General features: G+C 36.7%; 1 protein-coding gene across 1 annotated transcript; it reads right to left on the bottom strand.

Moving 5' to 3' along the window:
* Window positions 1-11299: 11299 nt before the first annotated feature.
* LOC120082406 (superoxide dismutase [Mn], mitochondrial-like) lies at window positions 11300-13986 on the bottom strand. The gene is made up of 6 exons (XM_039037568.1): window positions 13535-13986; window positions 13309-13355; window positions 13083-13208; window positions 12929-12985; window positions 12665-12742; window positions 11300-11597 (listed from the first exon to the last, which is right to left on the bottom strand). The coding sequence occupies exons 1-6, from the start codon at window positions 13824-13826 to the stop codon at window positions 11490-11492; spliced, it is 708 nt and encodes a 235-aa protein (XP_038893496.1). The 5' UTR covers window positions 13827-13986; the 3' UTR covers window positions 11300-11489.
* Window positions 13987-14453: the final 467 nt, after the last annotated feature.

Raw genomic sequence — 14453 nt, 5'->3', positions numbered from 1 at the left:
TGTATTTCAACAACAGTTTTTTTTTATCGTCATGTGTTCTGAGTTACCTCAGTTCTTGTTGTTGTTTGCAATCATATTCATAATCTCTTGAGCTTCGTTTATAGACTTCTTCAGCAAGGATCCTCCTATAGATGCATTTACCATAGTCTTTGAAGCTTGGTTTAGCCTATTATAGAATTTCTCCATCACGATGCATGCAGGAAGTCCGTGATGTAGGTATTTTCTCACCAACTTCTAGAACTGCTCCATTAACAAATTCAAATGGAGATTGCCTGAATGCAATGATGTCTCCTCTATATCTAGCGTTCTTGTCAGGTGAAGAATATTTTTATAGAAACTTATCCACATGGTTGTCCCATGTGATAATAGAGTTGAAAGGCAAAGAGTCGAGCCACGCTTCTTCATTTCCTTGCAAAGAATAGAGAAATAGCTTAAGTCTTAATACATCTCCAGAAACACTGTTAAATTTGAAAGAACAACATATTCATGAAGATTTTTAAACGTTTATAAGGATTTTCATTAAGTAGTCCGACGAATTGTCCAAATGAGTTTACTATTTGGAACAAGAATGACTTTATTTCGAATATGGGCGTATCAATTGATGGATCTAGACTGCCAATGTCTAAGGTTTGGAACGTAAGGGCTGCATAATCCTTGATGGCTTTGTCTTTATCTTCTACAATGACGATAGGATTATGGGGGTTAGGTTGTTGTGGCGGCTGTTGGTTGGTATTTTGTTGTCTTTCATTCATGGGAGGGTTTGGAAGATTGTCTCCAAGAGGTGGGTCCATTTGAATTTATCGAATGAATGTGGCTTCAGCAAGATTCTCCCGTGTGCTCAACTCCTTCTGCTCTTGACGCTTTCGCCTCTGCTCTTGTCTCTGCTAGTGAAAGGTTATTTCTATTTCACAATCTGGTTGAAAAAGGCAAGTCCTTCTTCTCATGCATTAACTTCTCCTTGCAAAATAAACAGCAACAATCCTTTCTATTTTAGGATTTGGTTGAAAAAGGCAAGGCCTTCTTCTCATGTATTTGGTTGAAAACAAAGCCTCCTTCTCCTGCACTGACTCCTCCTTGCAAAACAAACAACAACACAAAGGAGTTTGATTTTGCTTGAAATAGAGTCAATGTGATAGCGCTGATCAGTCACAGTCAACAAAAAAAATCCACTAGTCCTCGACAATGGTGCCAAAAAACTTGATCAACCAAAGTGTATGAGCGATGAGAATGAGAATAAATATGGTCTAAACGCAAGCAGACACTGACGATGAAGTAATAAATTCGGAGTATTCCAAATGTCGAGTACCATAGGACTAGACTGCTTTTTAAGTTAATTATGACTATGAATTAATGTGACTGAGGTAACTAAGTAATAGATTAGATTGAAATAATGAAGGAATCTTAAAAGGTGATGAATAATAATAATCGAACATGGGAAAACAATGTTTCAACTTTTTGGATTTTATGTTAAAAGTGATGTGGCCGCATCACACCAAGACAGTGAAGTATGTATGGGCAAAAATCTATACCTACTCGGTTTGAAGTCCAGTTCTTTTAAAAGTTCTAAATAGCTATTACCAAATGTTTCCATGGGTAGCTGAATCCTAGATTCATTAAAGTCCAGTTTCTTTACCCTATGACTTCCCTTATTCCTAAGGCAACATCACCATCCTATTCCTAGGCTCCTAGTTCCATATCCCATTGTGAGATTTGTTTACACTTTAGTCTTCTTAGTACTAAAACCCCACTAGATTGTTAAATTAAGTGGACAATTTGATTTACCAATTCTAACTTTAATTTCAACAAAGAGAATGCACGATTCAAATTAGTGTGAGTGCAACATTGCTTAAGCCATAAAAATCCTAGGGCATCCACATTGTTGAACCCCTAAAAGAATTTAGCTCATGGTAAATGACAAGCTAAGCATCTTTATTGAACCATAAACCATAGTATAAATAACTACAACGAGCGAATGAAATGAAAATGCCAGAAAAAGAAAAACAATTCAAAGGTGGATCTTCAGACCCCTCAACTCCATAGTCTTACCCTAGGGTGATTCCCCTTTTTCAAGGTAGAATCGTGCCTCGCCACACGTTTTCATGAGGTGAAGAACCTAGAGCCACTACACTTTAGATGAAATTCTATTCTTAAAGCTACTGACTTGAGAAGTTGAGAATATGTCCAAAAGAATTGCTGAAAATGACAGAAACGTTAAGAAGAAAGTGATGAATTCGGAGGTGGAGAGTTTTTTTTTAAATGAAGGTCTTATCCATCTTATATAGGCCCCAAAACGGTTATTAAGGGTCGAATTCCATGCTTAGAGGGTTTATAAGGAAAAATCAGGACTACCCAACTGTTTAGAACGTAAAAATCGCAACTTCCTTGACTGGGTCAAATTTTGGAAATTAGGGCTCACTAATGCAGCCGTAGTGCTTTTGGTGATGCAACCGCATCAAACAAAAATTAGCAGTGTGGCCGAAATTTTCTGCAAAAATTTCCAAGAATGACTCTAATCAACAAATATATCATTTAAGTTCAATCAAACCCTCATAAGAACATTTTAACAAAATAAGACTAAATTTAGGGGAAAACACATGCAAAAGTCAATTTGAACACGTAAAAGTACACAAATAAAAGCCTAAAAACATGTGTGGCATCACTTCCAATTTCTTAGTTGAATTGGCGATAAACTCACCTGTACGCCCTAATCTAGATCCTCCAGCCAAAATAGCTGGCTAGCTGGACCACCTCCTACTCTGCTTTTGTGAATCTTAGCTACTGGAAGTCAACTATCCGCTGTAATGGGACCTAAAACTTCTCTTCCCTGATACTTTTAGAATAAATTTCCGTCGATCTCCTTTGCCTGACTGATATTGGAAGCCACCTCTGAAAGCTTCCTTATCATGTCCTCCTTTTGCCAAACTCTCCTCCATTCTCATTGTCGTCTATACTAACTAGGAAAAGTTTGTCCAGATAGCTATGGCTGCCACAAGAGTTCAAATCTCCTTCCTCCATCCACTCTTAAAACGCTTGCACCTATCTTTCTCTTCAGCAATAATTGTAGGAGCATATTTGGATAATTCAGTATATTTTTGCTCATATTCTTCTGCTGAACTTATTTCTCCTTGCCTCACGAAAGGAGCAAGGGTAGTACTTATCTTCAAATCTCCTCTTAAACTCTTCCCAAGTCATAGCATTTGTTCCACTTCTCCCGGAGTCTAGAATTTTCCACCAATTATATGCTCTTTTCTGGAGCAGGAATACCGTTAGTTCGTTCTTGCAGTTATCGGGGCATTGCATCACACGAAAATACTTCTCGATCAGATTTAGCCATACCTTATCATCTTTGGGGCCTGTCGTTCCCTCAAACATAGTGGCACCTAGTGTCTTCATTCTCTAATCGTACTTCTTCTCTGGATCTACCTATACAGATCCCACACTACCTACTAATCTCTGTGTTATTCTATCAGAAACCTTATCTTCCATACCAGGGTTAGCTCTATCCTGAGGGATACTAAACTTTCCCCCAGATGTGACTTTCAATGATATCGATTATCTGATAGGGTCATGATCCCTGTCTACCACTTGCTTACTCAGTTTTCCACTTCTTCGAGGCATGTTTCCTATAATATTACACAATCATTAGTTACATCACAATATTTACATGTCCCTGATCTAATGCATGATTCTAATTTCCTCAAAATCTTATGCTCTGATACCAACTTTTCACCCCTCCCCCCTCCCCCTCCCAGACTACCCTTTTAACCTAGGAAGAGGTGCAAAGATAGCATATACTAACCCTCTTATGAGTCCTACAATCTAACCTATAATCTGAAACCTATTTTTGAGCGTCTAGTCAACCTGATAGATAATTCATATACACTTAACAGCTCATCAACCATTCACCACATGGCCACTTAGGCATCTAGATTTCATCAACCAACAGAAAATAACATAACTTACATACCATCACAGAATCATTTATACCTCAGACTAGGTTTATCATATTTAAAACACTGAGTACTACTCTTTCCCCTAATATGTGCATGAGAGTCTTAAGACTTAAATAAAACATGATGGGCCACCTAAACTTTAGATTCTCTGAGATCTTTGAGCTTGTGGCAGACTGCAGATCGACTAGACTCTGGGGAATCGACCGCTACATGGGGAGTGAAAACATTTAGAGAGGGTAAGCTTTAAATGCCCAATGAGTGACTATCTTTTAGAACTAGCATACATATAGACAAGTGATAATAACATAAAAACTTCATTGCCTTTTTTTCCTCATTTACTCAATGTCAAAAATCTTAGTTGACGTAGAGTAATCTCAATACGTTCAGCTCGATAGTAATATTCATACGTGCACATAGATATGCCCCAAAGGCTAATATTAACATTTACATGTATACCCTAGATACCGTCATCTCCTTAAATATCAAGAGACCTGGATACCTTCATTTCCTTAAATATCAGGGTTCTTTTTATAAGACATTCTAAACATACTTTTAACTAAGAAAACATGACATTTTCAATTTCAAACATTCCATCAAAAGCGCATCATTGTAATAGCATATTCATGAAAAAGTTGATAATCATCAAGGAATGTTCCTTCAACACATGGTGTCCTTCATAAACACTCAAACATGCTTCATAAAATTCTTCTTAGGAATTTTCATACTTTTGAACTTAAAAACATGTGTTGAAACATATAAAACATGCTTAGGAATGTATGCTCAAAGCTTATGAGAAATGCATGCGTTGTTTCACGTAAAAACTTAGCCTTTGAAAGAAAATGACCATGCGTCCAACATGCCACACCTTGAAATATCATGTGTCAAAACCATCATGGATATCCTACTTAGAAACATAGGCTATAGAAATTAGGTTAAGGAAAATCCTTCATAAAAACTTAGTCACTCACACTCTTGTACTATCCCTAAGGGCTATAAGTTTCTTCTATTTCTATTTGACTTGTGACATAGGTAAATACCCTTGGTTAATAAAAGTGGCTCCCTTTTGAGTTTAACTTTAGCAATAAGACTTAACAATTCTTTTAGAATCCTCGTTACAAGCTTATCAACACTTGAGCTTTCTAGAAACGCATCGCCCAACACTTAGCCTCTTAACACTAGACTTGGTTGGCAGGACATATGGCACATATACACATCACTTAGGCGTTAGGCGCTCGATAGATGCAAGACCGTGTGTCTAACCAAGCGATGGCATGCTTCTACCCTACAGCCTCAACGCATCTCCTTGCGTGCAGCCTTGCTAACGCTCACTCACAACTTCACACATTCCACTGCCTTGTCAAAATGCTTACTTGTTCAACAATTGTAGTTGTCTGCTTATTCATCCACAATATTTTCAAAATTCAAGTTTCCAGTCTTATAACTCAAAATCCAGATGTTAAATCACAAAAAATCCTTCTAAGAACTTCTTCCTAAACCTCTTAACATTCTTACCTCAAAATCTAAGTTTCCAATTTCACTTGATGAGCTCAAAATCCTTCAATATCTTCAGCTTACTTGGGTGAATCCAAAATTTAGAACTCTTCAAATTCCTCCAGCGTTTTAGAACACTCTTCAAATTCCTCCAGCTTTCAACATGAATTTGTGGGAATTTCTTCTTGGTAGCCTTGAAAATCTTCTTCACCAATTGAATCACACTTCGGCGACAGCTTCTTCCCTTTGGCATGAGAGAATTGGGCAAACATTGTCCTAATTTCTTCATCTCCTATTTATACTAAGTCTTGCATGCCCATGATGCTTAATCCGTTGACACCTAGGCCACTAACTCATGGTTAAAACCTTTAATGTTGCCACTTAGCTCACTATTAGAATTAATTAAGCTAAACTCTTCAACATCCCAACGCTTGGGACTTGTCTCAATGCTACTCCTTCTCGATCATCGCGTGCATAGCCAGCTTCCTTCAGTGTCCATCGCACGCATAACCAACTTCCTTCAACATCTTTCCTTAGGCACTCCTTCCTTAACACCTTGCCCGCCTAACTTAGCCTCAAATAACCTTTATGGACCAACATGCCTTCTATGTTAAGCTGCTTACCGATGCCAACGCCTACAATCAGCCCCACACTTAACCATTAACTCTAAACTTTGTGTCCAACGCCTAGCCATCTCACTCACCAAGTCCCTTGTCTTAGCCTCATCAACGCATGGCATGGCTCACCTCCCCATGAGCCTTCCAAAATTCTACTAAGTGTTGAAACTTCTCAAATCTACCCAAAAGCTTATGGTTTCAATACTTAGAAAATTCCTCCACTTTTAAGCTTAACTCCTTCATTCTCGTAATTCCAACACTTAGAAAATTCTCTTGCCTTAGCCTACTCCATGCCTAACTTCCCTTTACATACATTTCCTTAGATTCACCAAGTGTTGGATTCTCTCAAAAACTACCTGAGAGCCTCCATTCCCAATACTTAGAATATTTTCTCCTCACTTTTCTTATTCCCAAGCTTACCCTAAGAGAATTCAATTTCCTCTTCTTAGCTTGTCACTTAACTTCCCTTCTCATTCCTTTTAACTAACTTTAGGCACTAACACTTGAATTTTCTTTCCCTTTTTAACCCTACACACTAACAATATTCATAACAAGTTATGTTACTACGTTAACAACCCAATACATTAAACATCAAATAAATCTGAAGCGTAAGTACTTCGGAGAACAAGTTTTAGGGTTTATAATTAGTGACGGGAATGGAAGCATCGATGAACTGTGATAGGAACGGAGGCTCTGGATTCAACAGCATTAAAGAAAAACCTGCAAAACAGAAACTTGTGAAAGGTTAAATCGCACATCACACTCTCTTTTTTAGACGTTTCGGCTCTGCGCATTGTGCAAGAAGTTCGAAAAGAATGTCACACCGTCTCTAGGATAAAACAGCCCATATGTACTCTATCTTGACTGGAACTGCACTGGAAGTCGATCGGAAATGCTCACACCCTTCTAGACTGTGCTTGGAAAACGTAAAGGGAAAAGAGAGGAAAATAGGAGGGAAGAAGTGTGATGAATTTTTTTCTGATATTTCTTCTGAAGAACTGAATGTAGGCGTTGATAGCCAACGAAGATTGCGCATAAAAGGGGGTAACGTGCGCACATACGCACAAAACGAAGTGTCAATAATGGATGACCATTGAAACGGGCTAAACGGAAGAAAAAAAAAAGAAAAAACGAAAGACTATTGAACGAGAGAAAAAAATCCTTTTAAAATCTCCTTTTTTTTTAATTATAATAAAAATTTATTATTTCGCATACACAAACACATCGCCTGACCACACGGCGGTGGTGGTGCGCATGTGTGGAAGGACAATCAAGCGCACATTTGTCCACCTCCTCACCCCTTCTAAAACTTGAGTACCCCTTTAAGTCCAAACCTACAAGGAAAGGTAAGGGTAAATAAGGAGGCACCTCTTTGTCGTCCCAACCAATGTGGGATTTTCCTTTTCCTTCATTTAAAAAATAATAAATTTTCACCAACAATAATAAAAACTTTGATTTTGTTCTTGGAGAATTATCTCCTTTATTCCTTTAGGCTACATCACAATTTGGTATTAGAGTGTAGGGTCAACTTTGTTACCATTAGTGGAAGAGCAAAAACTCTTGACAACAGATCGTAGGAAGGAACTTTGTGAGTTATACTTGTTGCCAAACAGCATACACTTAACTAAGGGAAACCTTTTTAATTCAGGAATAACAAGAAGAAATTTAAAGAATTGTCCAAGAATGGAGTTTTATGATGCCAGAAAAATGTACAAGTCCAAAAAATACTCTCTTGGTTATGAAAAACGATAAAGAAAGGTGGAAGCCTATTCAAGATCATATGTCACTTCCTACTATAGTTATCTCGAACTTAGTAAAATAGTCGGCATATCCTATGTTGATCCTACAGCATTAGAAGAAATTAGAAAAGAGTAACCAATGTTTGTTGTATCAATAAAATGATGCTGAATTTGGAAGAATTTTCAAGTAGACTACAAAAGGTTAGAATTGTAAATATTGAGAGTAACACTCATGAAATCAAGAACCCAGCCAAAGCTGTAAAACTGTGTAAGCAACAAAAGAAACAAAAGATTTAGAAGGTTTGAGACTTGAGGGTGAAGGAGTGGTAAGCAAAAACGTTAAGATTTAGGACTCGATTGTGAAGGCCGTTGTGAGCGGCAAAAAAGAAAAATCAATTGAAAACGAAAGCTCAAACTCGAAGTTGCACAACGATGTATGGGTGAAATCACAAGCAAGAAGCAAGATGTGATGATGGCACCTAAAACTCTATTTGCAATCCTTGGTGAAGCGAAAGAAGTTGAGATCCAAGGCAGTGTTGTTGCTTGTGAAGAAGAAAACGAGAAGAAAGAATATGCAACCATTTTAGACCCAATACTCATCCAACCCGACCGACTTGTGTTGGTTTTTTTTTTGACTCGCAATCTACACATTCCAACCCAACTCCTTTCCTTTGGCCCCAAGACCCATGCAATGTGACCCATCTTTAGCTCTCTTCATTTTTTTTCCTTAATCCAACCAAGCCATTACAAACCAATAAAGTTCACTCTTTTTACACAATTAACTCAACATATTTTCAATTTTAGATAGATAGAGTTTCTTTTGTTCAAGTCAACAATTTTCTCCTAAAGCCATACACTACTATTTGCCTTCAATTAACTTGGAAGATTTTTTTTTTAATTTTTTTACATTTTACAACATATTTTGATCTCACGGATGTTTATTTGTTTTATTCTTTTTTAATTGATTTGTTTTTTTAAAACATTTTACAGCATATTTTGATGTCAAGGATTCAAGAATGTTCATTTGTTTTATTCTTTTTGTAATATTCTTTTTCTTTTTAAAATTCAACGATGAGTTTTTTTAGGAATGATAGAATGACATAGTAGAATTAGGGTAAATTAGAGTATCTTGCTCAAATCCTTAATTGAACAGGATTAGGATTAGTTTCCTTTATTAGGATTAGGAGTAGTTTCTTTAATTAATTAGGATTAGAATTAGTTTGCTTTGAAATTCTCTATAAATAGAAAGATTGATGTCTTGTATTGATAACTTTTGAATTCTAATAAAGACTTTGATTTTATTCTTGGGGCATTCTTCCATTTATTCCTTTAGGCAACATCATGGCTAAGATGATGTTGGCCCAATTGATTGAGGGTGACAATCTCATGCAACCAAAAGAAAGCTTCCAAAATTGCATATTTAATAAGTGTTTGATGCATATTTAACAAATATTAGACCTACTTTGACCTTGTACAACAAGTGTCTAATATATCTATTTCATGAACAAGTATTTGATACATCTCCAACCCGCACTCAACTATTCTAGTGTTTGCTTTGAAAATCCTATGCTTCTCTCTAGAAGCATAAATACTTTAATTTGGGTATAGCGTGTTTCAAATTAAAGTATTTATGCTTCTAGAGAGAAGCATAGGATTTTCAAAGAGGTTGAGAAATCGGGGAGGAGGTTTAGGAGGTAGTGTGAGGTTCAATGTTCTCTACGGGCATTGGTCACTTGGGTTTTTTTTGCAATTATGACCTTAGTTATTTTTTTGGATTGGAGCCCTTTCTTAGTTGTGGTAGAGCTACATAAAAGGAGCTCTCTGAACTCAACCTATATATGCTTTCTTGACTCTTTTACTGGTTTTATGATGTTAGACTCCTGTGTTTTTGGAGCTTCTTCTAATGCTCATATTCTTTCACTTTTTTAGTGAAAGCTTGGTTCCTTACCAAGAAAATAAAAAAAAAAAAAAAAATGAATGATATTCTTGTTTGATGTTATGGAAACATTTGCATGAACTTCCCTGAGAAAAGCAGAAAATTTATCCTTTTTTTTTCTCTTTATAATGAGAAACAAATTTGATTGATGTAATACCAAGTTCAATGACCACTTGAAAAGTCCTCATGATACATCCTTTTCAAGAATGAAATTTGTATATAATGGAGAAAAGAGGAAAACAAAAACTTCACATATGATAGTATTTAAGAAACTTGAATGCGGTATATTAGAGTCATGTTGCAGGCACGTTTGAGCTAAACAATTTTCGACCTTTATATAAGCCCCCATGCTTCTTAACTTTTGATCATAAGCATTGATAAAAAGAAAAGGGAAAGCAAAAAAACAGTTTAGAGAGCAGAGGAGAGTATCTGAAGCCCTGAAATGGAGTAAAAGGAGTTTACACTATTTACTAAAAATTAGGGCACTACCTTCTAGTCAGATCTTAAAACAAATATTTAAAAGCTAAAAATACCGAAGTGAAAATAAAACGAAAGACATTGTAAAGCTTCTCAAATTCCCTGCAATTTAACTTTCAGCATTCATTTGAACTTTTTGAACAAACTTTTTGACATGAAGATCTAAAGAAATGAAATAATCATACTATGAGAAACTACAAAAATTTACTTTTTTGGTATGTCTGTATTTGTGTTTTAAGGTGGGGTTGGGACTCTGCAACAAAATTATATATATCATTAACTAACTCACCTAGCAACAAAGAGAAAACCAGGATTAGCAAAAAGAAAAGGCCAAGGAAACTACACGCACATTTTAAGGAAATAAACACATGGAAACCAGATAAATACCTCTACTAAACAAATGGTGCCAGGAGTAATCATCTAGGGCCATTGCGAACAGACTTCTTTTTTATATGTATATCTGTGAGTGTCCGAATCAGCTTATGCACACTTTGATTAGTCTCGTGGGACAACTCGCCTGACCCTACAACATTTGAGTGTCAAGGAAACTCGTAGGAAATTAATTCCTAGATAGGTGGCTACCATGAATTGAACCCTTGACCTCTTAAAGGTCGCAAATAGACTTGGAGATCACTTATGTAATCAAATGTAGCAAAAAGAGAAATTCAAAGATAGGATTGAACGGGGGAAGAAAAAGACAGTCCAGATTCCGGTAGTGGTGGGAAATGATGCAGAGTGAATATTACTTGGAAGAATGAGGAACAATAAATGGGCAAATGGGGAATTCAAGATAGGGCCAGAATTAAGCGAGGATATGAAAAAAGAGAGAAAACAATGAAGGAAGAGGAAAGGAGTTGGTTTGATTGTTTAATAAAGTTTATCTCATTATTCATACGAAGCCAAGCTATGGTGTCTTCCCTCTCCCATTCAAGATTAATGTACATTCAAGTGTCCAACATATAAGTCACCCATAGACAAAAATGTGAATGATAACAGAGATTTGAGCATCAAACCTGCATATTATCATTGCCCTCCAGGTGATAAATCAATATAAAGAAAAAGAAAAAACATGAATTGAAAACGATATAACTGGGAAAACGAAACCCTCGTGGCTTCATGCATTCATCATCTTGCTAAACAAAGTACTTTGACAAAAGATACATTTCAACTCATTACAAGGCTTGAACATCCATGCATACAAGGATGTTCATTATTCAAATGTTCACCGCAACACAAGCAACTTACAGAAAGTTCAACAAAGGGACCCAAGGGACTCTTAACGACTCTCCACCAGGGGAGCTTCTTTTGCAAAAATGTCACTCGCATATTTCCAATTTATAACCTTCCATATGTTCTTCAGATAGTCTGGCCTCACATTTTTGTACTGCACCATGAAAATGATCAAAACACTAAATAAGCAGGCAGCAAAATATAGTCACAGCTAATGGCTGCAGGTCAAATATGGTGGATGGCGTTATAACGTATATTACATTATAGCCTGTCAATATGTGCATGCATTTTCACCACAATAAGAACCACATCAGACAGGTTTCCTCCACAAGTTCCATGAGAAATTTGTACAGATGACCCCTATTTAGGAATCCACTCGAAATTTGACCTCACTTTTACAAACAAATGAAATTTGGTTGTTCGTTGATGTCATCATGCTATGAATTTACCACTTGAACCCTTCTTTCTTCTTCCTCTTCCTCCTCTCTTTTGCATCACTTTTTCTTTTTCTTTTCGTTCTTTCTACTTTTCTTCTTCTCTTATTTTCTCATCTTCATTTCCAGCGATTTTTTTTTTCATTTATGCTGCCCTCTAGGCAATTTCCCTTTTTTCTTCTCTGTCGACTTTTATTTAGTCGCCCTCTTTTTTCATTTTTCTCTCTTTATTCTTCGTTCTACAGTTTTTTCTCGAAGAAAAAAGTTGCAAGTGTGTCTGATGAAGAACAAGACAAAGGAGAGAGGAGCGAGAGCGGGGAGCGGGGAGCGGGAGCAGAGAACGGGATGCGAAGAGCGGGAGCGAGAAAATGAGAAGAAGAATTTGAACAAATGAAAAGAACAATGGAAGAAAAAAATTGTTGTTGTGTGTTATGAGGATCAAGACGAATGAGTAAGTAGGAGCGGGGAAGCAGGATCAGGAGTGAGGAGCTAGAAACGGGCCCCCACACGCGTTGTTTTGAGGTCAAATGGGTACTTTCAAATGTGGATGATGTCAGTAGAAGGCCAAATTCCGAGCATTTTTTAAAGTGAGGTCAAATTTCAAGTGAGCCCCTAAATAGGGGTCATTCGTACAAATTCCCCAAGTTCCATTATCACCAAATTCCCACCCATGTCATGGATGATTACCATGCAACCCAACCGCACTACATGATCTTATCCAGATAGACACTCGGGAAAAACAAGAGCAAATCATACTACCAATGGGTTGAAAATGGAAAACATTTACCTGCAAATAATATGCATGCTCCCAAACATCTATTCCAAGCAGAGGCACTAAAGCAGCTCCTTTAGTCACAAGTGGATCCTGCAAAGAGTTGCATCACCCACATGACTTTCAAATTTCAATCTCTTATTTTAAATATAACCGAACAACAATAAGTTCTAAACAAGAATAATAATAACCAGAGTCCGTTAAACGCTAGAGTAAGGCGAAATAATTGATCAAATCAAGATGAATATGGCTTTTAAACAAATAAACTTAGAGATATACCTGATTGGCCGTGGTTTCAACCGATAGCTTCTTCAGTTCTTTATCCAGAGCAAGCCACTAGAAAGAACTCGAAAAAGCTTCAGTCAAACGTCTGTAGTATATTACGTGGTAGACAAGAATGAGAAAGCAAATAAATACGGGAAAGAAAACATACCACCCATCCAGAGCCCTGTAAAGCAGCACCTTCTGCGTTAACTCTCTGAATCAACGCTTCAAGAGAACCAAACTGGGAGTCGATTGCCCATCCTAGAGATCCCTTTGGAGGCTCACCACCCCCTTCCTACAAATATATTACAGAAGAGAATAGATAGACTGAAGCGTTCAAGAAATGTGAGGACTAACCAAGAAATCGAATAAGAGGCGTAAGGATTGAGACTTACATGAATTGGGGCCAGATTATTCCAAAAAATCGAATGATTGATGTGACCTTAAAAAGAAAAGGATGGGTTAATTAGTTGAGAGATGATATACATCTTAATCTACTCAGTGAGTGTCAAACGATTTCCCAATTGAGTGAGTCGATCTGATTTGAAGTATCATACAAAAGAGAAAGTAAACTCATATCAAAGTCTGAAAATCAAAAGACGTTCAGAAATAAAAGAAAACCTCCGCCGTTGAATTTGATAGCACTCTGCAATTTGACAACGGTGGAGGTGTGGCCTTTTATAATAGCCTCGTGAAGTTGCTCAAGAGCCTTGTTGTAGTTGGTGATGTAGGCTTGATGGTGCTTCTGATGGTGAAGCTGCATAATTTCGGCGTTGATGACGGGCTCAAGAGCGCCATAGTCATAAGGGAGGTCAGGCAAGGAGAAGGTCTGCAGGCCGCGGAAATGGCCAGACCCTAACGCTCCAGAAATTGTTGGCTTTAGGTTTTTCCTGCATAGAATTCGAAGCGCCATTGTCAAAAATCTCTCACACACAAAACAAGGGAAGGGACACAGTAATCAGTATCGATCTCGTCTCCAGTCACCCATAAATATTCATCTACTGGCGGCGTCGGGTGGTCAAGGGATTAGGAAAATTGTACAAAATGAGCCCAAAAAGCAAAAACTTCTCTTACCATTCCCTTCTTTTTAAAAATGTATTTGCTTTGGTGAAATACTATTTTTATTCTCAATATTAAATACTCCATATTTCCTACCTCTATTTCGCTATTTCCTTCGAATTAGGAGTGCGATAAATAAAATAAAAAAAAATAAAAAAAAAAATCAGATCTATCCAATGGTTTGATTTGGTTTTTAATATAAAATTGGACATCTTTATATATATGGAGAGAAAATAAAAAGTATTGGTTTGGATAGATTGTTTATTAGAAAAATCAATCAAAACCAAATCGATCCAATGATATATGTATACCCTTAAAAATAAACTATCTTTTAGTATTTTAATTATTATGGTGTATGTATATTCATTGTTTATAAAAAAAAAAAAAATATTATTATGGAGCTTGTATGTTTTTTGTTTAGAAAAGTGTCGAGAAAAAAATGTGAAATTTCAATTTATGAAAAAAGAAATGGACCCAATTT

Source organism: Benincasa hispida, chromosome 8 (genome assembly GCF_009727055.1).
Source record: "Benincasa hispida cultivar B227 chromosome 8, ASM972705v1, whole genome shotgun sequence".
Classification (NCBI taxonomy): Eukaryota; Viridiplantae; Streptophyta; class Magnoliopsida; order Cucurbitales; family Cucurbitaceae; genus Benincasa; species Benincasa hispida.
Note: the sequence above shows the minus strand (reverse complement) of the source record. Positions and strands in the feature narration are given on the sequence as shown.

Bases quoted from the DNA above. Each gene is read 5' to 3' on its own strand.
- LOC120082406 (XM_039037568.1), bottom strand. From the start codon at position 13,826: ATGGCGCTTCGAATTCTATGCAGGAAAAACCTAAAGCCAACAATTTCT. The intron at 13,356-13,534 runs GTTTTCTTTTAT...TTTCTTTTTAAG, and splicing joins TATCAAATTCAACGGCGGAG to GTCACATCAATCATTCGATT. The intron at 13,209-13,308 runs GTAAGTCTCAAT...ATATATTTGTAG, and splicing joins ATAATCTGGCCCCAATTCAT to GAAGGGGGTGGTGAGCCTCC.